This window comes from Rhinolophus sinicus, chromosome X (assembly GCF_036562045.2).
Source record: "Rhinolophus sinicus isolate RSC01 chromosome X, ASM3656204v1, whole genome shotgun sequence".
Lineage (NCBI taxonomy): Eukaryota > Metazoa > Chordata > Mammalia > Chiroptera > Rhinolophidae > Rhinolophus > Rhinolophus sinicus.
The window spans coordinates 23,144,895-23,168,357 of record NC_133768.1 but is presented as its reverse complement, the minus strand read 5'-3'; the positions used below and the strand labels follow the sequence as shown (position 1 = coordinate 23,168,357).

Sequence of the window (23,463 nt, the reverse complement as noted above, 5' to 3'; positions counted from 1 at the left end):
AGGAGAAAAGAATTCTATTATTGGTTATACAAAATAGCCTCATATAAGTTGTTTTACCATTTGGGATCCAGTTTCCAGTCTCCATGGGATTGTTTTCCAATCTCCTCTTACTAGATGGTTGTTTAGTATCCTATCTAGTATTTCTAGAAATGGGAAAGATGTGCTTACTAAGGATCAGTTCAACACTCCAAAGAATAAAGACAAAGGTGCATTTTCTTTTCTTTTCAGAATACATGTTCTTGATTACATTTTTTAAATTCCTTTGTCTCAATACCTACTCCTTGGAAAAGCTACTTCAGTATAGATTGAGAAAAAATAATAAAGAAGCTAATATCTAAAAGAAAACCCAACTATAGAAAGTACTATTTTTCACTGTTCCAGAAAATAGGGAGGTAAAGTGATAAAGTGTTAATTTTAATTTTCTATACAGAGACCTATTATACACAGAAAAACTGAAAACCAAACTAGTGTAAATTATACACATGCACACCACAGGTACATAATACAAGATTGAATATGTGTTTACTATTCAACTGTGTCATATCTTCAACTGTCAGTTATTTACTGGATCTAATATTTATCAAAGGCATTACCAAAGAGTACCTTATTCATTTAACTAAAGTTTCTTTTGATCAGAATAATTGCTATTCACCAAATAAATTTCATGAAATTAGATTTAGTTTTAAAGTCAAAATATGTAATTCACCATTTAAAAGAAGACTATTGTAAGATAAAGGTGACTCTCACAGAACACTTTTCATATGCAGGAAAACTACCTTACATGAATCATTGAACAAATAAAAATCTCTTTAAAGGATTTGATATCCTTTTTATACTTTTTAATATATGTTTCCTAAATATGATTGTACAAAAATGTCACCAAGAAGAATCTCTCTCAATGAGATGAGAATAATGTCTTTAATTTCCCAATATTGCTCTTGTTTCTTCCCCCTTTTTACCTGGGAACACTTTTACAGAAGCACACTGTAAGGTAAAAAAGGGTATGAACACAATATTCCACGTGACATAAAGATAACAAAAATGATGCACCTTTGCATATAATTCTGTATTTTGCAAATTGATTTCATATATATTACCTTACCTCATTTGATCCATGCAAAACCCCCCAAAATTTGGCAAATTCTATCATCGTCATTTAATACACGAGAAAACTGATATTCTGAAGCTTGCGGTGATTCAAACAAGGTCATGTGACTAGAGAGTTGTAGATTTATTGATTTTTAGACAGTGTGCTGAATCTTGTTCTCATGCCCTTCTACCTTAGCAAGCAGTTATGGGAAAGACTTTATGCATACATCTCACATAATTATTCAATTATTACACCCGAAATTATGTTATTTTCAAGTTCATGAGAACACAAATGTGAGATTCATAGAGTGATGAATGAATCAAAAAGTAATTTTTCTAATTTGGAGCAAGACAGAAAGACAAAGATAGATTTTATATGTTCCATTTCAACCCTCTAGAAAATGTTTCTGAAAATGATACCACTACAGAATATAAGCATCATTTTCTGAAATTGTAAACTCATTATTTCAAGTACTTTCAAATGCTAACATTTCTGTAATTCTGTAAGCATATTTTCTTTAACCTTTCAAATGCATTTAAGCACAAGATGATTTACAAGCAAGGAGGAATACATTTCCCCTATAGGAATCCACTTAGCGTTTCGTTAAGTACTTCTTTCATTGCTGGATTTGAAAAAATCAACATGGGGCACAAAAACTAAACTTAAAATGGCAGTTTCATTACTGGCAAATGAAATACTGAAGACTCTTCTTACCTGTAACAGTTAATTCCGTGGTTCTTCTCACAACAAAGCCTCCATATTTTAATTCACACGTATAATTTCCAATGTCATCCTCTCTGACTTCTCTTATAAGCAGGGTATCTCTTTTGAATACAATACTTGGCCTCCATGTTTTTGTCCTACATTCCTACATGAAGAACATACATCTTTGTAGTGTACACCGTGTTTATGTATTTTTATAAGTACTATATATTGTTTACTCAGAATAACTAAACTAAAAGCTTCTTAAGTTATAATTTTAAAGGGCTGAAATAAATAGTTTGGGATTAATGTCAAAGATTTTCACATATTCTCCACATCTCTGGAAAATCAGGTACCCTGTTTCCCCGAAAATAAGACCTCGCCGGACCATCAGCTCTAATGTGTTTTTTGGAGCAAAAATTAATATAAGACCCAATATTACATTATTATACTATACTAATACTATATTATATTACATTACATTACATTACATTACATTATATTATATTATATTATATTATGTTACATTAATTATACCCGGTCATATGTTATAGTAAAATAAGACCAGGTCTTATATTAATTTTTGCTCCAAAAGACACATTAGAGCTGATGGTCCGTCTAGGTCTTATTTTCAGGGAAACAGTGTCTCAATTTGAAGATTATTTTTAGAAAGAGTTACTTTATTAACTTCCAAAATTAGTGTCTCTAAATCAGATATGTGTTAATTTATTAGATATGAAAAAAGGGACATTTGTTATGATTACCCTGACAGCATTTCTAAAAGTAAATACTCCACATTTGATGATTATGAAATTAACCATCTTGATATTGGTAACATAAAATACAAAATGAGTAAATTTGTTAGAAAGTAGTAAAAGTAATTCTATAGAGGAAAATGCTTCTATTTCAATATTTTAAACATTTTCATGTTTCATTTAGAAATAGTTCAATCTCTTCATATCATATATGGTTTATAATCCATGAAAGAAATGGCCAATATTGATATGAAAGGTCTTTATAGTTCCATAAATATATATTTTCATTGTTGATGTGTCTACCAAATTATGGCCTCTGAATTAAGCTTTGGATTATAATGACATCCACTCAGGAGATTTCTGCTTTTGCCCAGACAGAAGTCTGTTTCCTCCAGCCAGATTTCAAATCAATGTAATGAGGAAAAAATAGCTTTAAACCCTTTGACACTATTCAGAGGTAATATTATTTCTAAAAAACAAACAAACTTATTGCCAAATCAAATCTTTACAGACCATTATTTTGATTTTCTGTCCCAATGCCTTTGTATAATTGGGGGATAATTATTCAGTTATTTCAAACCAAAATATACATTTTATATCCTCATATTAGTTGCATAAACTGTGATAACTACATGACTTATACACTGAATATATGGAATATATATTCTCTTGACTATGGAAAAATAATCTGAATTATTACAAGACTTGCATTCTACATATACCTCATCTCCATCCATCACTCCACTAGTTATGGTCTTGATAGCTTAAGATCACAGTGATTGGGGAGATAGTGAAAACACGACTAAAAGACTAATGTGAGGCCAGCTAATTTAAAAATTGAGTATGTGTATGTGTATGCATAGTTTCTAAGTTTTCAGCAAATTTTGAGATATTGTTTGCAAAAAGTGAGAAAAGGCATGCGACTTTTAAGATCAACTTATTAGCAAAGAACAAAGAAATCACATATCTAGAAGCTGAATGTACACATTTGAGTACTAGAAAAATATTTGTTCTTGGAGACCTTGGGTCAAACTCCCCAAATACCTCTCCCTTTTGAAGCAATCATCAGAACTTGCTCAGAATCTGCGCATGGAAAGTAGGCAAACCACAGAGAATCAGGATGAGAAACAGTCATACAACTTAATAAGGGAAAAACTAAAACTCACCTGTACTGGAACAGAACTCAGTGGGGCTAATATTTGAGGGCTGTTTGACACTGTCTAAGATAGAAATTCAAGGGAAAAGTAGAAAAATATTTCAAAAGTTTCCTGGCTGTTCTGGATCCTCCATTACTTATTATCAAGAATCAAAATTAAGCCTTACTCAGAGAAGGGCATTGCTAATTTTGGCAAAATCCTTTATAAAATTATTTAAGATTTGTTTCTTGTTTCATTTTCAACAAGTTTTGAATTAATGAACAACCAATTTTGAGGATTTACATTCTGTACACTGACCTTAGTGAATCTAGTTACTAAGAGGTCCAGCTTCCTAAATTCCTGCCTCCAGTGAGTTGGACAAAGCAAATTTTACACTAGGAATCTTTAAACCATGGATAAAATATTCCAGACAAATGCTTATAGCATCTATAAGGTATTACCTTGAGTACGCTTAATAATGAAAATATCTTTTATGTTATGAAAAAAGCTGAAGAGTACGTTCAAATCTTGAAATTCAGTGAAAGTCAATGACTTGATAGTAAAGGTAGGTTGGATTATCCTGCTTACATCTAAAGTTTCTTTTGGTTTTTGGAAAAAATTAATCTAATACTATTTTTATAATGTTATAAGTTTTCATCAGATTTTATTTTAGAAAATACATATGCTTTTATATGAAAAGGATTAGAATATGCAAAGATACTTCCATTAAAGAGAACATTTCAATAAAATTAGTGTTATTTTATCACAAAAGCAAATCAATCATTTCTCTCCTTGTTTGGGGACATTTTGGCCTATTTACATGAAGAGCTCTGAAATGAATTTTAGTTCTAGTTGTTGAAATGATCAACACAGGTTATAATAGACTTCAAGGCATTGTAAGTATAAACTAGATATAAATATAAACACAACAGCTTATTACAGTGGACTACCAATACAAATATTAACTAGCATTTATCAAAGCCACTGGTTTGAAAACTTAAAATGACCAGCACAACTTGCTGTAGTCTTTTAGGAAGGCAGAGCTGAACTGTATCACACCCATTAAATTTTTTTATCCAACTTTTCCAAGAATAAGATACACATTAATCTATGTATAAGCAATAAAATCATTCAAAGTCCATACCTTATACCATAGGATTTCAGGTTCTCTGGTTGGTAGTAAAAAATCTTCTATGTCACGGCAGGAAATTTCCTTGCTTTTGCTAAGTTCAGCTTTATCAAAGTACTTCATCTTGGAATTGTAGCAGAGTCCAGTGTCATTTTCACCCACTGTCAGTGAGATGGATACTTTCATACAGTACGTGGAGTTTCTGTAAGGAAGCAGAATAAATATGGTAGCTTAGTTTGAACAAAAAGCGAGTGCTTCCAAGTCACCGTGTTTACTTTAGGGCATGGGGGGAAGGAGAGAGGAGCAAAAACTCCACTGATTAATTAATGGTACAGCATTGTGGCTTATTCCGTAGGGGTCTCTTGTCATCTAGCTAAACAATGCTTGGTTCTGTGAAACCATTTGTATACTTTTCATTTGCTGGAAAAATTTTTTTGTGCTATATACAGGCTTGGTTTGAAAAAATGTTCAACAGAAATTTTTGTGTCTAGAAAAATAAAGAAAAATTTAGGCCACGAAAATGTGAAGCCTGGGTTTATGCTAAAATTGGCAAACTCAACAGAGAAGTAGAAAATGTAACTGACCTATGAAGCATAATAGGACAGGCACAGGGCTGCTCAATTCTGATAGTGATGCTTGTCTTGATAAGAAGAGAGGTTATCCATGAGTCTGTGCAGAAAACGGTCTTGGATAAAAGCATTGCAAAGTCGCTATCTTTACAGACTCATATCCATTTGGCTTGGGACCTGCAGTCCAGGTTGTCAGACAGGAGAAACATTTTAATGTATTATGTAAGGACAACCCTGTCCTGATAGATTCTACAGAATCGTTTCATTACATCAATGTCTCATTTTACTCTTTGCTGATTCCTAAGTCAGATTTATAACTTGGGATACACGAGAAGAGAAATCATGTTTGGAGATCTCTATGAAAGTGTTGGGACCAAAGGAAGTGTTCGAATGAATTGCACCATCTCGGTTTGCTACTTGTGTCTCTGGACCTTTCAATGAACACGGATGATGTGTCAGGCATTGTGCCAGGCAGAATAAAGAGGAGTAAAACATCAGATTCTAGGTCTGGTAGAGAACTTCTCATTTGGAAAGTGCCCAATGGCTTATTTGCATACTTGACCATCGAAGTTCTGCATTTGAGATTCACTGCTTACTACCTGCAGCTTTGGGCAACTTATTTAACCCCTCTGAACCTCTCAGGTGGGGTGCAGGGACAACACTTGTCCAAGTATTAAATGTGATACAAAGTCAAAATCTGGTTGGCCTGTCATAGATGCTCAGTGATGTTGGTTCCTCTGTGCTCTGCATTGGTGTACGTGAACCACAGCCCCTCAAGTCCTCCTCCTTATTCAGCCAAGTTGCTCTGATGTTTCAGCAGCAATTTGATTTAGAGTTTTGCTTTTTAAAAATGCTAATATGACATGATGAGAATGGCCAGAAAATAGCTAGTTGTGGTATAATAATACATATCTTGGTCTTTCTCCCAGGTTCCTGGCACAGATCTCCTGAAACTCTTACAATTCCCTGAGTGATACTCCGGAGTGTCTTTTGTTATTCATAAGGAGTCCCCTTTTGATCACAACAGAGTTTATGGTAAGTAGCTGACTTAGGCTAGAGCCCCTGGGTAGCCTCAGGATGTGGCTGGTCACCAGATAGACCAAGAGGTCAGAGGGTTGAAACTTTCAGCCCCACCCACTGACCTTCAGGGAAGAGGGCAGGTGCTGGAGATTAAGCTCCTTGAAACTCTTGAAAAAAAAGATCTGATGATCTTCAGGGTTGGTGAACATATAAAGGTGCTGGGAAGGTGGCACACACAGGGAGGGCATGGAAACTCTGTGTTTCTTCTCCCATACCTTTCCCTACACATCTCTTCCATCTGGCTGTTCATTTGTGTACTTTGAAATGTCCCTTGTAATAAGTTAGCAATAGCAAGTACAGTGGTACCTCGGTTTTCGAATGTCTCCATTAACAAACATTTTGGTTTATGAACGCCGTAAACCCGGAAGTAAATGCTTTGGTTTTCAAACACGACTCAGAAGTCAAACATGTCACACAGCTTCCACTGAGTGCAAGATCCTGAGGCCTAGCTCTCGGCTGTTTTCGAATGTTCCAGAACTTTTGGATTACGTTCAAAACCCGAGGTACCACTGTAATGATTTACTGAGTTCTGTGAACCATTCTAGCAAAAGACTGAATCCCAGGGCCGGGGGGGGGGGGGTTGAGGTAACCTCTTATCTACAGCTGGTCAGTCAGAAGCATAGGTGACAATCTGGACTTACAATTGGCATTTGAATGTGTGTGGGGGGCGGGGGGGAGAGGGGCAGTCATGTGGAACTGAGTCCTTAACTATGGGATCTAAGGTTAACCCCAGGTAGATAGTGTCAGAACTGAATTGAATTGTGGGACATCCAATTGGTGTTGCAGAATTGCTTGGTGTGGGAAAAATCCCACACATCTGGTGTGAGAAGTGTTGGGAGAAGAGGAGAAAAACAGAGTTTTATTTTATACATAATTATTCACCTTTATATTGGGCAACAAAGGACATTTCCACAAATTTAGAATTTAGAATTATTGAATGTAGATTTCTCTAGGTTTGTATAATATGTAGTGTACAGGTAGATCTAAAATATTTAATAGGTGAAACCATTTACCATTAAACAAAGTCAATCAGTAGCCTAAGGAAAGTCCTGAGAGAATGTGTTCAGAGAATTTGCTAGAATAATAAGACACATCCCTGCCCTCAGCTCCACACAGCCCAGAAGTGATACATAAGTAAAAAGCTGAAATTCAATGTGGTAAGTCCTACAAAGGGCTATGTGCTACCACAGTAGTGTCAAAGAAAGAAACAAGAAGACTTCATAAACTGAGATACCTGGCTACGGAATATAGTCAATGGAATTGTAATAGCTATGTATGGTGTCAGAGGGGTAGTAGACTTGTTGGGGTGATTACTTTGTTAGGTGCATAAATGTCTAATCACTCTGTTGTTTTGTACACCTGAAACTAATAATAATAAAAATATTAACAATAATAAAAAGGAATTTGGCAATTTTGAGAAAGGCTATGCGGAGACTAGTACGCACAAAGGCTTGAAAGCATGAAACAACTTGGCATGTTTGGGGATCCGCAAATAATTTGGTGTGGCTGGATTATAAAATAGTTATAAAGGAACAACAGGAAGTGAGACTGGAGAAGTGTGGGGGAGCCAGACTGAAAGTCACGTACACCAGTGCAAAGAGTTCAGATTTTATTTTGGGAAATAATGAAATTTGGCTTTGGAAAAGATTTTTCTCATTGTAGTGAGAAACATGGATTGGATTGGAAGGAGAACAAAGGGCAGTGAGACAAATTAGAAAGCAACCACATTCATTCAGGAAAAACAAATGGCAGCTCCAACAAAGGCAGTGCCTGTTGATATAGAAAGGAGGGATCATGTTCAAAATATATTTCAGATACAGAATCAATGTGACAGTGAAGGAGCAAAGGAAAGAGAGAGGCATACAAGGTAATGAAGAATTGTTCTCAGATAAGTATATGAAAGGTAGAGTCAATCTTTCAGCATGGAAAATCCTGAAAAAGAAACAGCTTTGAGAGAAAAGAGTGTTCGATTTTAGCTTGAGCTTCACACCCAAGTAGAAAAAAAATCCTCCTTGGGTTTTCCTCATGAAACAAAGGAAAGTTACTTGACTCCTTAGACATCTGTTTCCCCATGTATACAAGAAGAAGATAAAACTAAAGACCCCATAGGTGGTTGTGGAAATCGAACGTGTTAGAACACATAAAGAGCTCAGAACAGCGCCAGTCTTCTGGTAAGCACACACTACATGTTAGATCTTATTATCAGTACTGCGCCCCTTTTCCCTACTCCCTTTGTTTCCATTTTGCAGTACGGAAACACAGTGTTTGTTGAGAAAGTAGATTAGATAGTATCACCATCATGATGTCTTCAGCTCCTTGGTGTTTAATGAGTGTGAAGCATAAGAATCAAGGTATGTCTGTATATTTTTTCATCTGGGATATGGGATTGGGCTGGACAAGAATCAGTAAAGGTGGTGAAAACTATGGCCTCCTCACCCCAGCCATCCCCTCCTGCTCTTCTATAAATGCGACTGACCCTAGATGAGCACTTAGGTATTCTTATTTTCCTGACATTGATTCTCCAGCTCTGTGAGGTGACTACTGATTTACAAATGTCTGGTAACATATGGAATTCCACACTCCCCAGGATAGCACTATTTCCAAATTACTTTCGATGTTTTAATACTTGTTTACTATTTCTGTTTATCAGGAGGTGATTTTAAAAGTGAAAACTAAAGCAGCAGCCAATGAACACTATAGTCCTATTTACTGAGAAGAGCTAACAGGAAGCAAGCAACTTGTGACACATTAATAAACATATGATCCCCCTGAGGGGAATTACACACTCTTGAAGTAAAGAATACTCTCCACCATCATCAAATTTGCAGCATGATTGCTATGGGGCTGTGGATCTCTGCAGTCAGGGAAATACTGTGGAATGGGTAAATGGGGTAAGGAGAATACTCCTGCAGGACTGCTGGTAAAAATCATCAGCACATATTTACTCAGCTTCTATTGTATAGAATAGATGAGCTGCAATATAGGCAAAAAAGTGAAATCATGACCGCTGGTTTCAATGTTTACAAAATGGCTACAGAGAGAGGATATACATGGATGTGGAAAAAAAGTTTTTCATCATTGAGAGTCAACAGTCAATTATCCATTCCAGTGAAGAAATAATATTAATGTGAATTTTAAAAATATTAGTTTTCTCTGGCAAGGGTGACCCTGTAGTACACACGATGTACTGTACAAACAACTCAGAGTTACTTCTTTCAAACTCTTGAGATTAGAACAAAGGGACCCGATGCCTAAAGAAGTCCATGATTTGTCCAAGTTCTCCTATCTAATTAATGGCAGAAATGGGATTAGAACTCACATCTTCTAACTTCTAATTCATTGGTTTCTTCTATATTGTACTGGTGCTGGGTTAGAACACATAAACTATATATATATTATATATGTTTATATATACTTCATATATGTATATATACATATATGTATGTGTATGTGTGTGTGTGTTTGAAATAAAAGAAATTTACCATTCTTAGCCCCCTATTTTATACTATTTTACATTCCAAAATATATGTTTTCTGGAGAAAGGCAAAATATGCTCTACCTTGGATTTCTTTGAAAATTTAGGCCCTTAAATTCCCCCAAATCAAATAAAACTAAAAGGGAGCAAGCAGCAGGTGTTAAAGAAATATCACGGCTTCTTCAACTCTTTCCACTACATATTTTCTAAATTTATAAACACACTTGTAAAAGGATTGGCTTCCGAAAGGACTGGCTTAGGGTCCTGTCTTACTAGGGAGAAAAAAAAAAATCTAAACTTGAAATCCAGTGCATATCTTGGGAACTACCAAATGTTATTGGGTATAATCAAGAAGTAAATATGTGACAGAAAATTAAAATTAAAGTAATTTCTGTAAATAGAATATCCAGAAGTCAGTACAGTCCCTTGAAGTTCGCCACAAGTTTCTCAGCAGTATGCTTCTTTGAAACACTGAAAAATTTTGAATTGGCATGCATGGAAGCTACCAGAAATTTAAAAATTTACCTTTTGAAGGATGACAAAGTTACACAACTACAGATCAAGGTGCGGAAATTTGGGTACTGCAGGCAGGAGGTAAGGAAAGAAAATATGTCTGAGAAGGGAAATTTTGTGTATTACCTGATTAGCTAACAGAGTATAATAAAAACTATGCTACACCATACCTCAGGGTAGCACAGTTTCAATTACTCTGTAATCACACCTCCTATGCATGATAATGTGTAATGTTCAGTTTCTCTCTTTCTCTGACAGAATTACCAGTAACGTGATAGTTAAATACACACTCAAATGGTGTCACTAAACAGTTGACCTGTATATTATGTTAATTTTCAGGTCCCTGGGGGAAATAATAACATTTCCATAATGTTTACAAATCTTTTCCCCCTTTGTGATGTGCTCAAAAGGACAGTTGGGGATTTGATCAATGTTTTTAAAGGATTAAGTTATTCCATGTTTCTATGTTTTATATGGCTATTTTTCAAGTCATAATATTTTGTACATAATGTTTTTTAAAAATAAAAACAGTGTTTTTGATGTATCACAATCATTTGGGTACTGAAAAGCAACACAGAGGATGGCAGATCTGGAAGTTCAGTTATACAGACCTGAGAAGAATTGAACTAGTCTGGAAGGTGGTTCCTTAATCATAAATTTGACCACAGTGTTTAATCATTAGTTGTGAAAATGAAGTGTTGGGAATCAAAAATGTCAGCATTACATTGTAGAGGGAACATCTTAGAGTTTGTTAAAACATAAATATAGTTTGATAGTTTATTTTTAAACTTAAAGCCTTCCAATGTTTTCTATATTCTAGAGGGTATTGTACAGAGTGGAGTAAGTCAGACAGAGAGAGGCAAATGTCATATGATTTCACTTATATGTGGAATCTAAACAACAAAATAAATAAACAAACAAGACAGAAAGAAACTCATAGATACAGAGAACATTTTGATGGTTGCCAGCTGGAAGGGGCATTGGGGTTTGGGTGAAAAAAGGGAAGGGATTAAGAAGTACAAATTACTGATTACAAAATAGTCATGGGGTGTCAATTTTATCACAAGGAATATAGTCAATAATATTGTAATTACTATGTATAGTATCAGGTGGTTACTAGGTTTATCAGGATGATCACTTCATAAGTTATGTAAACATTTAATCACTATGTTGTACACCTGAAACTAATGTAATATTGTATGTCAACTGTATTTGAAAAATAAAACAATTATTAAAATTTTTTTCTGTCATTCTTTACGGTGATTCCTTAAACTACGCATGTGGCCCCTCTGGTATATGTGATTTTTCTTACACACACAATGTTTATAGCTACTGGCAGTAAATGGGAAAATTGTTTGGATTGGCGTTTCTTTTCAAAAGAGCTCTAAAGCACCTTGTGATTTAACTGTGGTGAAAATCAACCTGTGAGAAGATTAGAACAAGACCACTGAGCAAATGATAAGAACTAAACATGCCAGTTTCTTGCCTTCTCACTTGAATTTTTTTTAAAATCTAAGTGGTAAATTGAACTTCATCTATGGTCTTCTGCTAACTATACATTCAAAATAATCACCTCCCTCTTTTTTAAGGAAGGTAATTAATATTATTTTACCATTTTTATTTTTCTAGTCTAATATTCCTGGAATAATGAGGAGGAATAATGTTGAGGAGGCCTCAGTGTGTGAAATTCTAGTCCAGTATTTCTCTGCCTGAGTTACTCTTGGGCATGAACACTTCCAAACTTCACCACTGTAGACCCCAAAGTCTCCTTCAGACTTCCTCTTCAGGGAGAGAAAAAGACAGAGAGAGGGAGAGAGGGAGAGAGGGAGAGAGAGAGAGAGAGAGAGAGAGAGAGAGAGAGAGAGAGAGCGAGCAAACAAGTCAATGAAGGAAGCTGAGGCCCTGGACGTGGGCTCAAGACCACAAATTATAAATAATTTCTTCAGTGAAGCCTATGGTTGACATCCAGCTTTAGCTACCTTATCCCTTCATTTATTTTCTACGTAACAATCACAATTTGTAATTACTTATTTCCACTTATTTTGCTGCGTCCTCTGCTAATATGTTTTCTTCTCATAATACGTAAAATAATGGAGTTAGCTGCATGCTATTCGAATTTTGAGAGGCATATTTTTTAAAACAGGTAAAATTCACACAACATAAAATTAAACATTAACCATCTGAAAGTATACAATTAAGAGTCATTTAGTACATTCATAATGTTGTGTAACCATTACATCTATCTCTTTCTAAGACATTTTCATCATTCCAAAAGGAAACCCATACCTATGGGCAATCACTCCCTATTTCCCCATCCCCGCATCCCCTGATCACCACCAATCTGCTTCTGTCTTCATGGATTTGCTTATTTGGAATATTTCATATAAAAGGAAAGCATGTACCATGTGGACTTTCATGTCTGGCTTCTTTCACTTCTTTCATTTGTTCAAGGTTCGTCCGTGCTGTAGTATGCATCTGAACCTCATTCTTTTTCTTGGGTAAATTAAAGCCAGGGTAGGAATATACCATATTTATTTCATTCATATATAAACTGGTGGACATTTGGGTTTGTTTCCACATTTTGACTATTGAGAATAATGCTGCTCTGAACATTTATGTACAAATATTTGCCTGAATCCATTCTTTCAATACTTTTTGTGTATACCTAGGAGTGGAAATGTTGGGTTATACGGTTATTCTACGTTTAACTTTGTGATAAATCAGATCCATTTTTTAAAAATCTCTTAAATGCTTTGTCCCCTTCTGAACACTCCAGTTTCTGCTGGCACATGGAGAATTATCCATTACAGGAATTTGTTCACTGTGATGGCCTACTGAGGCTAAGGACTTAAAGGGCATAATGATTTCTCTAAGCGCCTAGAAAAGTGCCAGTCATACAGTAGGCACTCTCGGTAAATATTTGTTAAATGAATGAATTATTAGTTAATGGATACATAGTTCTGATTATATTTCTTGGGTTTTTTGTTTTAAGTTAAAGTGTATTGGGGTGACAATGGTTAGTAAAGTTACCTAGGTGTCAGGTGTACAATTCTGTAATACATCATCTACGTATCACATTGTGTGTTCACCTCCCAGAGTGATTACATTTCTTTCTTACTAATCTCTGTAAATAACTCTTACCTAGATCCACTATAATATTTTTTATTTTTTTAAATTGAATTTATAATTGGTTGAACAATTATATAGGTTTCAAGTGTACAGTCTGACATCTATCTATTGCATTGTGTGTTCACCACCCAGAGTCAGTTCTCCTTCCATCACCATATATTTGATCCCCTTTCTCCTTTTCTACCTTCCCCCTACCCTCCTTACCCTCTGGTAACCACTAAACTGTTGTCTGTGTCTATGAGTTTTTGTTTGTTTGTCTTGTTTGTTTGTTGCTTTCAGTATTGCATCCCACAGATGAGTGAAATCTTATGGTTTTCTCCTTTTTTGTCTGACTTATTTTGCTTAGGATGATAATCTCAAGATCCTATTTTTTACCCCCTTTTGTTGTATGCTTCTTTGGCATAGTACCAGTTCCTGACAGTGGATGTATCTTCCATGCCAGACAAAAAGAAAAAAAATTGCAACACAGCTGTGAAGATTTCCTAGCTCTGAATAGTTAGCTACATGCAATCACCTTATCTCTTTCTCTCACCCTGGATACAATAGACCCTCTTCTAAATGGTGGCTGACCTTCATGATTTGAAAGATAAGGGAAGAAAGGATAAATGAGTGAACAACATATTTTTTTCTCTCCAAGAATCACACAGGCAGCTTTTTTCTAAAGTGATTGTCGTAGTTCCAGTACTGTTAAATCTTGCTCCTGGATTGATGTGGAGAAGGGGTGACCTAGGATCCAGAAGCTCAACTAATCCTGCACCCCACCTTCTCATTTTACAATGAAAATTACAGGGAAACTTGCATCAGAGTAAAACAAAAATTATATTGTTCTTTAAAGAAGACAGAGAACTATCAGGGTTTACTGAAATTTATTCATTAACAAATCAGATATTTTTAGAGTCCAATTAATTTTTTGAAATCAGAAAACATGCTTTCTTCTACTGTATGTAAACCAAATCTGGAGAATGTCAGGAAAGAACCCACATAATTAGTGATTTTTTCCCCTGCTGATACTTCTCTAAATATTTTTTAAATGTCATAATAGCATATGCTTTATTCAGTTTTACTTTGCAGGTCAATATTTCCTGATTAAAGCTTTGCTTTCCTCGACTTCAAAAGTAAATAAATAAAATTAACTGTGAAGATGGTAAGTAACCTTAATTATAAAGGACATTTAAATCATATTCTTAATTACATATATAAGACAAAAACTTAATCTATTCCATGAAATTGACAGGGGTGCACATTTCCAGACTCTGGAGACTGGTGCAGTTTTAAAGATAAATGTTAACTAAAATTCACGATCAGAGTTACATGTAGAGTGATAGCTTTGAGCTTAGCATATTTAGAAGGTTGACCGATTTCTGCAGACACAAAGAAGACCGAAGTGTGTCTGTATCCAGGAAAACTATTCCTAACCCAACAAAGGTTTGGAGGAAATGGAAATAGAAGCCAGAAATGCTTCCTGAAGAAGAGATTGCAGTCATCTCCCTCAACTAACATCCTCATAACAAGAGCTTGGTGCTCTTATTTGAAGACAACACCTGAGATCTTACTTGCTTTTTCACTACTTTCTAATTACGTATTTTTCAACACTTTCACCTCCTTTTCTCCTGTTATAGTTTGAGATAGTTTCAGTCTATGTAAATTTAGCATATTGCCTCTTCAACTTCTCAGAGCCATTTCATAAAAACAAAAGAAAACCATTACGCCCAGCAGGAGACACTCTAATTAGGAATGAATATAGAACTATCATTAATTAAAGGAGTGATTTATCTATCAATTATTAAGCATTTGAAATCCATTCATTTAGTCAATACATATTTATTGATCAAAGACTATGTGCCAGACCCAGCTGGGGATAAAGGAGTGAATAAGTAAAGTACTTGCTTTTATGGAGCTTATATTCTACTGAGACAAATGGTGGGAGGAGGAACCTTGTGTAAAAAGTTTTATACAATGACATTTTACACTCATTAGGATAGCTATGAATAAAAAAAATGGAAAACAAATTTTGGCAAGGATTTGGAGGAATTGGAACCCCATAGGCATGTAAAATGCTACAGCCAGCTGCTGTGGAAGCAGTTTGACAGTTTCTCTAAAAGTTAAACATAGCATTACCATATGACCCAGCAATTTTATTCCTAAGTATATACCTAAAAGAATGGAAATCAAGGACTCAAACACATACTTGTTCACCAATGTTCATAGAAGCGTTACTGACAATAGCCAAAAGGGGCAAACTTAAATGTCCACCAAAAAATGAATGGATAAGCAATATGTGGTACATACATACAAAAAACTATTATTTGGCCTTTAAAAGGAATGAAATTCTGATAGCTGCTACAACATGAAGCTTGAAAACATTATGCTAAGACACGAAAGGACAAATATTGTATGACTCCACTTATACAATGTTTCTGTTTGGAAGATGAAAATTTCTGGAAATAAGTAGTGGTGATGGTTGCATAATATGGTGAGTGTACTTAATGCCATGAAAATGTACAATTAAAAATAGTTAAAATAGTAAATTTTATGTTAGGTATATTTTACCACAATTAAAAAAACATTAAATTGTATACTTTATATGAGTGAATTATACGGTATGTGAATCATATCTCAATAAAGGTATTATTTTAAAAGACTTTATATATTACCTCATTTAAACTCCCTTTATGTAATCTCATTTAAGCTTCTTCTGTCTTATAGCATGTGACAGGCTTTCATTCCTTTAAATACCATCTTGGTGTTTTGTCTCCTGTATTTGTAGCTCCAGCACTAAAGAAATACTCTCTGAACTCTAGATTTATACATCCAGTTGCTTATTTATCACACTTCTTTGAATTCTAAAAAAAAATACTTTAGACCTAACGTGTCCCCAAATAAACCTTAACTTTTACCTTCAAATCTACTTTTATCCTAGTCTGCTCTATCTCACTGATAGCCATACCATTCACCTACTTGCTCAGGCGAAATGATATCAGTCTTATCCAAAGGAACAGGCATGAGGCAAGTGAGGGGGTACTAAAAACCCAATAATTAAGTTAAATGATATTTCAATGCAATATTTAAAAATCAAATTAATATCAAAATATTGACAAGAACAATAAAGACTTATCTTTTTTCAGCATACCACTTTGTTTCGTATTTATCTTATCATTATCACTAATTGATATTGTCTTGATTTTATTTATTTATATATGTATGTTTTTTTCTCTTCCGTACAGTGTAAGTGTCATGAGAGTGGAAGTCTTATCTGCCTTGTTTACCACTTTATCCCATAAATATGTCCTCCATTTCCTGCCAACTGACTTCGAGGTTGGACTTTTCCAAGAGAGGGTCTGTCATTTCAGCGTCTGGGTCTGACACTACATCTTCCTTTTTCCCTCTCGACATTGGGGTGGTAGTGGCTTCCTGCTGTTACTAAGCCTATCTTGTCTCATATCCTGTCATTTCAGGTCTTCTCACATATTTGTATCCCATTTCCCATATTAAACTCCCCCTATTGAACTAGTTGGAATGAATTTGCTTTAACTGACTAGATCCTAGCCAATACAACAGTTTAGGAAACAAATATCTAAGCATTTCCTCTACTCGTACATTATACATAAATTTCTAAAAGTCTTCCATGAGGTTAAAGAAAGAGGCAAACAAATGATATAGTTAAATATTTGCAAATATTACAAATGACATTGCTTAAACACAGCATGCTTAAACACAGCACATTTAATAAATTAAGGCACTTCTGCATATTCCTATCTACCATGTTTCCCCGAAAATGAGACCTAGCCAGACAAGCAGCTCTAATGCATCTTTTGGACTGCTTGTCTGGCTAGGTCTCATTTTCAGGGAAAAAGGGTATGATGAAAGCCTTTTATTTATATATCTAAAACAAAAAAGGGGGAAAAAACAGGAGAGTTAAACTGTGAGTTGGTTTAATTTAAAGGCAGAATTAAACGTTTTTGGGGAGAGACTTTCTTATTATATATGATTTATGCCTATTTTACAGTTGGTTTCTTCTCAATACTTTTTATGCAATTTTAGTATCAACTCCAGACAATAGTAATTTTTATATTTTTCTGACTAGAAAGAAGAGCCATTAAACTGAATAACCTAAAATTCACTAAAGAACATATGGTTTAAATACCAACAATCTAATAACTTTATTTGGCAAAATAGGCCATTATTAGAAAAAATGAAATGGTCTAATGATTTGTGTTTCCTTATAAATATAAACATGCTTAGAATATGACAATTGTATTAAGGTTCTTGTCAACAAAAAATTTAGTAATAAAACACTTTACACTTAGATTGTCAGAATATAAGGCCATAGAATGATATTAGAAATATGATTTTAAGTGTTAAAAATAAAACACAAGTGGATCTACTCTTTATTCAAATGTGATAAAGAATACAAGAAGAAGAGGAGGTTTTCATGGGCAGAAGAATCCACTAGCAAGCTGTGTGTAATCGTAGACAAGTAACTCTTCTTCCCTGAACTTCAGTTATCTGATCATAAAATTATAAGGATATGTAACCTCATGGAGTTGTGAGAACCAAATCACATCCTGGTATAAACATACTTTGTAATGGAAAAACTGTTACACAATGTTTTATTGCTGTTACGATTATTTTCAGTGATGGTTTAACCCCTTAGACTGTTAACCTCACTACAGCTCTTGAATCTTCTCACTTAATGCCTGATGTTTCACATACTCTTCATTATTCATAATATTTCACCATTGGCTAAATATGGAATTTATATCAAGGTCACCACTTTTTGAAAGCTTAATCTCCTTTCCAGCAGCACCTCATAAAGGAGATAAATCACATAGCTCTTTATATTTAATCTCCTTATCCTGTGAATACAGCCCTCTTCCATTTCTGTTCTGCAGATCCAACTTTTCAGTTTTATAGAAAGGTTCAATATGACTAGAACACCCCTTCTGGAAGTCCCATATATTTGAAATTTGGTTAAACTTGTCTCATATTATTGCCAAAAAGAGTTGCAGTTGATGTGAGGCATACAGTAGAAGGCATCCCTTGATGCAGCAGTGGGGAGAAAAATGAATAAACACCACAAAGGAGGGCTTGTCTGTTAACTCTGCTCTCTTTACTTAGTTTTATATGGGTGAATCATGAAGGGGATTCTAGAGCTGGACAGTTATACATTCGCAGATGTCCACAGGTGTGTACATGTGAACAGACATTTTCAAATTTAGTAGTTGCAGAAGTACGGGATATATGAAAAACATCCCTAGTCAGAGGGGAGGTGGAATAATTACACAAGAGACTTTGTAACAGTCAGCTGTCAAAGCTACTTTCCTATCAATACTGGAAGATTATTTCTCCTGTTCGTTTCATATGAAACAACTGTTACTAGGAATTGAAAATACTTTACTGTATGATTTCCAGTTACAGTATCTGCTTTTTCCTTAATAGTCTGTTATGATGATAGCATGATAAAAAGAGAGAACTCTTAGGGAATGGGGAGTTCAACCCCATTATATTGTCTTCTCTGCACGCAGGGTTTACTCAAATTATACATCATACACACATGAAAAATATCATAAAGATTAACTGGACATCTTTCCCTTGACTGCTTTCTTAAAGCTACAATTCATGTAGCAGCATTACAATCATTCCCACTCTCAAAATCCTTCTGTTCACAAGTTTATAAAACACAATTGTAATTGACAACCTTGGTGGTAATTTACTACGTCGCTTCCGGCTTCTGGTTTTCTTTTACTAATATGGATTTATTTGGAATCCAAATTGTACAAAGTATCGCTGCATAATTTGACTTTGTAGTTACTGATATCATTATTTACCACTTATGTCTATAATGTATAAAGCATATAACATGAATAAGCCATTAATTTGAAGTGTGGCTTTGGGTATGTTAGTTTCTCATTTGTTAAATAAAAGTCTGCATGAAAGATGTCATCCTTTCCTAAAATTCCAAAATAACATTATTGATAAAGTCATTATACATGTTATGCTTACCTCACACATTAGTGTAGTGAGAGAATTTATACAGAGGTATTCTTTGTGTGCACATGTGTGTTCTCTATGCCTACTGTATCTTAACCTCTATCCCTTCACTAATAAAAATTTCTCAGTTGTACTGTAAACTACTCTACTCCCTTTCTCAACACATGCTCATCCTTTTCTCTACTATGGTCTGAGTTTTCTAACCAGTTTTTCTCAGACAACATTACTAGGGTTATCAATAATCTCCATTTACAGTCATCCTTTAAGGAGCTCATCTACCACCTCCTTTGGGAATAGTCATTCTCACTTCCCCTGTCATTAGCACTTCCTCTCCTTTACTACTCTGTCCAAAAGTCAAAGATTATTTGATTACTTGTTTGCCTCTCCAAGGAAAATGTGAACTCCTCCATGGTAAGCCACTTGTCACTGGTTTTACTGTCTCAATCCTATTACCTCCCTCATAATTCATTCTCAAAAGTAGCTGTTGGCTGAACATACATACATTTATTTTTATGGGAAGGAGGAGAGCACATAGGAACATATTGATATTTGTACTTTTCTATTTTTTGTTCTTTGTTTTACTAAAAGGTGGGGGGAGGGTGATACTGCATCAGTCCCCAGAAATGGTTTTGGTCATTATATTGTAAAACTGAATGAACAGAACTGGACATGGATGTCTGGCTCAACTCACCAGCGGGAAGAGCAGGCACAAGAACAGGAAGTGCTGATCACTGGACGGCACATCACAGAGCTGGTGACCGGTACAGCCTGAAAGCATCACGCAGGCGTACAGAACGCTGTGTGACATAAGCCCCCCCGCCGCGTGGACTTCCGGCTTAGTTACGGGTAACGACTCAAGGCGAGGCCTATCGCAGGGATCGTAGTCTGTACAGACACAGGTATTTTGGGGAACTCATAAGAATTTTGCGTATCGCTACCTTGGGGGTGGGTACCTTGGTGTCAGTATTAAAGTTAGGATGGTGGCCCAATGTAGAGTTGGGGTACTTTACATAAGTATACATTGATATTCAAGACGGGATGCTCACGCCGTGCATCAACGCACTTACATTTGCTCTTCTTTTAGGGGCCCTATTTCATCCCACGATGCAAAAAGCTTTAGAACGAGCTTTGGATCGTGCGGAGTATGTCATTGAAAGTGCCCAGCAGAGACCTCCTCCACGGAAAGACTCCTCTAGTGGGGGAAGATCTCTCCATGAAAAACTGTATGACATATATGTTGAAGAATGTGGAAAAGAGCCCGAGGTCACGGAGGAATTAATAAGCAATGTGAACTTGTTAGAGAAGCTTCTGATGAGAGAGTCACTGTCGTGTTTAGTGGTCAACCTATACCCAGGAAAGGAGGGCTATTCGCTGATGCTCAAGGGATTAGATGGATCTTATTCAGAGACCATACGGTTGCCTTACGAAGAAGGGAAACTGCTTGAATACTTGGACGCAGAAGAATTACCTCCCGTTTTGTTGGATCTCCTGGACAAATGTCCGGTTAACATGTTTCACAGTGGGTGTGTCATAGCAGAAATACGGGACTATCGGCAGTCCAGTCATACGGAAGGCCCGGGTTACCGAAGCAGGCATATTCTCTTACGTCCCACGATGCAGACGTTAGCCTGCGACGTACAGTCCATTACCGGCGATAACCAGAAATGGACCCAGGAAGACAAACTTTTGCTTGAGAGCCAGCTGATCTTGGCGACAGCTGAACCACTGTGTCTTGAGCCTTCTGTATCGGTAGCCTGCATTGCAAACAGGCTGCTGTATAACAAGCAAAAGATGAACACTTGCCAAATGAGAAGGAGCTTGAAGCGGTATTCTGCAGCCTCCCTGTGTCGGCAGCAGGAGCGGCCTCCTCACCCATCACCTCCTGATCTAAGAGCATCGACCTCTTGCAAAAAAAGCAAAGAAAGTGAAGCAAGTCAGCAATATGACCTCAAGATTTCCAAAGAAGAAAATTGTGCAGATACGTGGAAACAGCAACCCTGTGACTTGGAGGTCCCTTCTGAAGCGGACGTGGAGAAACGTGCTAAAGGGGAGAGCTCTGTCAAATATGATGACTCACAACCAACAGTCTGGCCAGCCCAGGAGGTCAAAGATGGTTCTGTGTTTGGATGTGATGCTGGCAATCAGTCCCAGACAACAAAGCTGACCTTCATGCAGCCGCTTAATGATTCACTTCTCTATGGACAAAGCCAGTCACGTCAAGAAGCCACATGTGAGAGACAGCTGTCTCACCCACACTCTTCCCCAGATGACCATTCAAATAGTTCCATGCCTGGGTCAAAAACTGATGCTGGGAGGGTAGTCGGTAGGTCCAAGGAATTGGTCCAGAAGAAGACCAAACGTCCAGTTAAGATGTCACGAAGCTACAGTGGCTCAGCCAGCCTCAGAAAACTTTATCCAAAGAAAGAAGTAGAACAACCTGAGGCCACATCAGTTCAGTCTTCAGTACTGGGGAAGGGAGTCAAACACACACCTCCAGCCACCACTCTTCCCTCAAGCAAAAGAAAGAGTTCCTCAGGTAACAGAGTCACTCCACGGCAGGCAAGAATCTTTCCTAAACCTATATATCCTGCTCCTGCATCTGAGGCATCAGGTCTTGCCCAGAAATCCTCTGTGGAAGTGAACCAAGTCAGCACACTCCCTGCAGCCACCCCGTCCCCTGACAGTTCATCACTAAGAGCCCTGGTCACCCAGGTCAATGCCAGCTCTGCTGGCGTCAATGTCATCAAAGTGGTGAGTCCTGTTGTTGGAACCTGTTCCAACCCAGTGCAGAGCTCTACCATTGGGGCCAGGGATCCTTCAGGAGTGAACGCCAGCAGGCTGTCCTCAGGAGGCCAGCCACCAAATGCACAGTCCCCTGCACCGCAGGCTCCTTCTCCAACAGGTGCACAGTATATTTTAAAACCCGCTTCAGATCTCAGGCCCTTAACTCTACTCCAGGTCCCACAAGGTTCAGTCATTTTGAACACCCAGCAGCAGGCCCGGCAGCCACAGAAGCTTCAGCAGCAATGGGTCTGTAAGTTGATTCCACAACAACAACCTCAACAACCTACAACTCTGCATCTTCAACAGCCAGTGGTGTTACAGGATTCAAGTGCCCAAGTTTCAACCAGTCAAGTAACGGCCTTACCTGGTCAGCAAGCTGTTTTCATTAACCTCAGTGGAATGGGAAGTTTTCTGCAGCCCCAGGCCACTGTGTTGTCTCAGCATGGTTCTGCTCAGACAGAACAGAGGAAAAACCTTCCCCAGCAGGTGGTCCTGCTCTCCTCTGCCTTCCAGCAGCAGCCACAGCCCCAGCAAGTGCAGTTGAGAATTGTGCAGCACCCAGGGCCTGTGGCAACGGCAGCAGCCCAAACAGCTCAGCCACAGCGGGGCCAGGGCCAGTGGAGAACAAGCCAGTGAAGAGGTAAAATGAATAGACACCTGTCCACCACTCCCAAATCCTGAGTCTTGCATTACTTTTTTTCTGTTTAAAACAAAACTAAACAAAATATAGGAGCACTGATTCAAAGGGTTTTTAGTTTTTACTTCATTTTTGTCTTTAATGTGTCAGTATTTTACACTGCTAACTGTACAAATGACACGGAAGCACAACACTATGCTTTTTAAATCAAAACAGGGTAATAATTTAATGGAAAAAAAACATGAATAGACTAGATGCTAGCCACCATGAGGTGAAAATCCCAGCTCTGCAATTTACTAACCTTATGTCTATTTCCTAACTTCTGTGAATCTCACCTTCCTTGTCTGGAAAATGTAAATAGTAGTATGTATTTTTTAAGTTTACTGTCAAGGTTAATATAAATAAGATATATTAAATATTGAAATTTAAATTATATTTAAATTAGTTTTAATTAACAAAATATTAAATATTTG

General features: G+C 36.5%; 1 protein-coding gene and 1 pseudogene across 1 annotated transcript in view; one reads left to right on the top strand and one right to left on the bottom strand.

The window, feature by feature from the left end:
* Positions 1–23,463, bottom strand: part of IL1RAPL1 (interleukin 1 receptor accessory protein like 1) — a 1,306,469-nt gene that overhangs the window by 532,511 nt on the left and 750,495 nt on the right. The window contains exons 4-5 of the mRNA XM_074323621.1: positions 4,828–5,014; positions 1,805–1,958 (exon numbers count right to left, since the gene is read on the bottom strand). Coding sequence (XP_074179722.1) covers positions 1,805–1,958; positions 4,828–5,014 — 341 coding nt within the window. The remainder of the gene's footprint in view (positions 1–1,804; positions 1,959–4,827; positions 5,015–23,463) is intronic.
* On the top strand, positions 20,674–22,989 carry LOC109457525 (transcription factor SPT20 homolog; annotated as a pseudogene).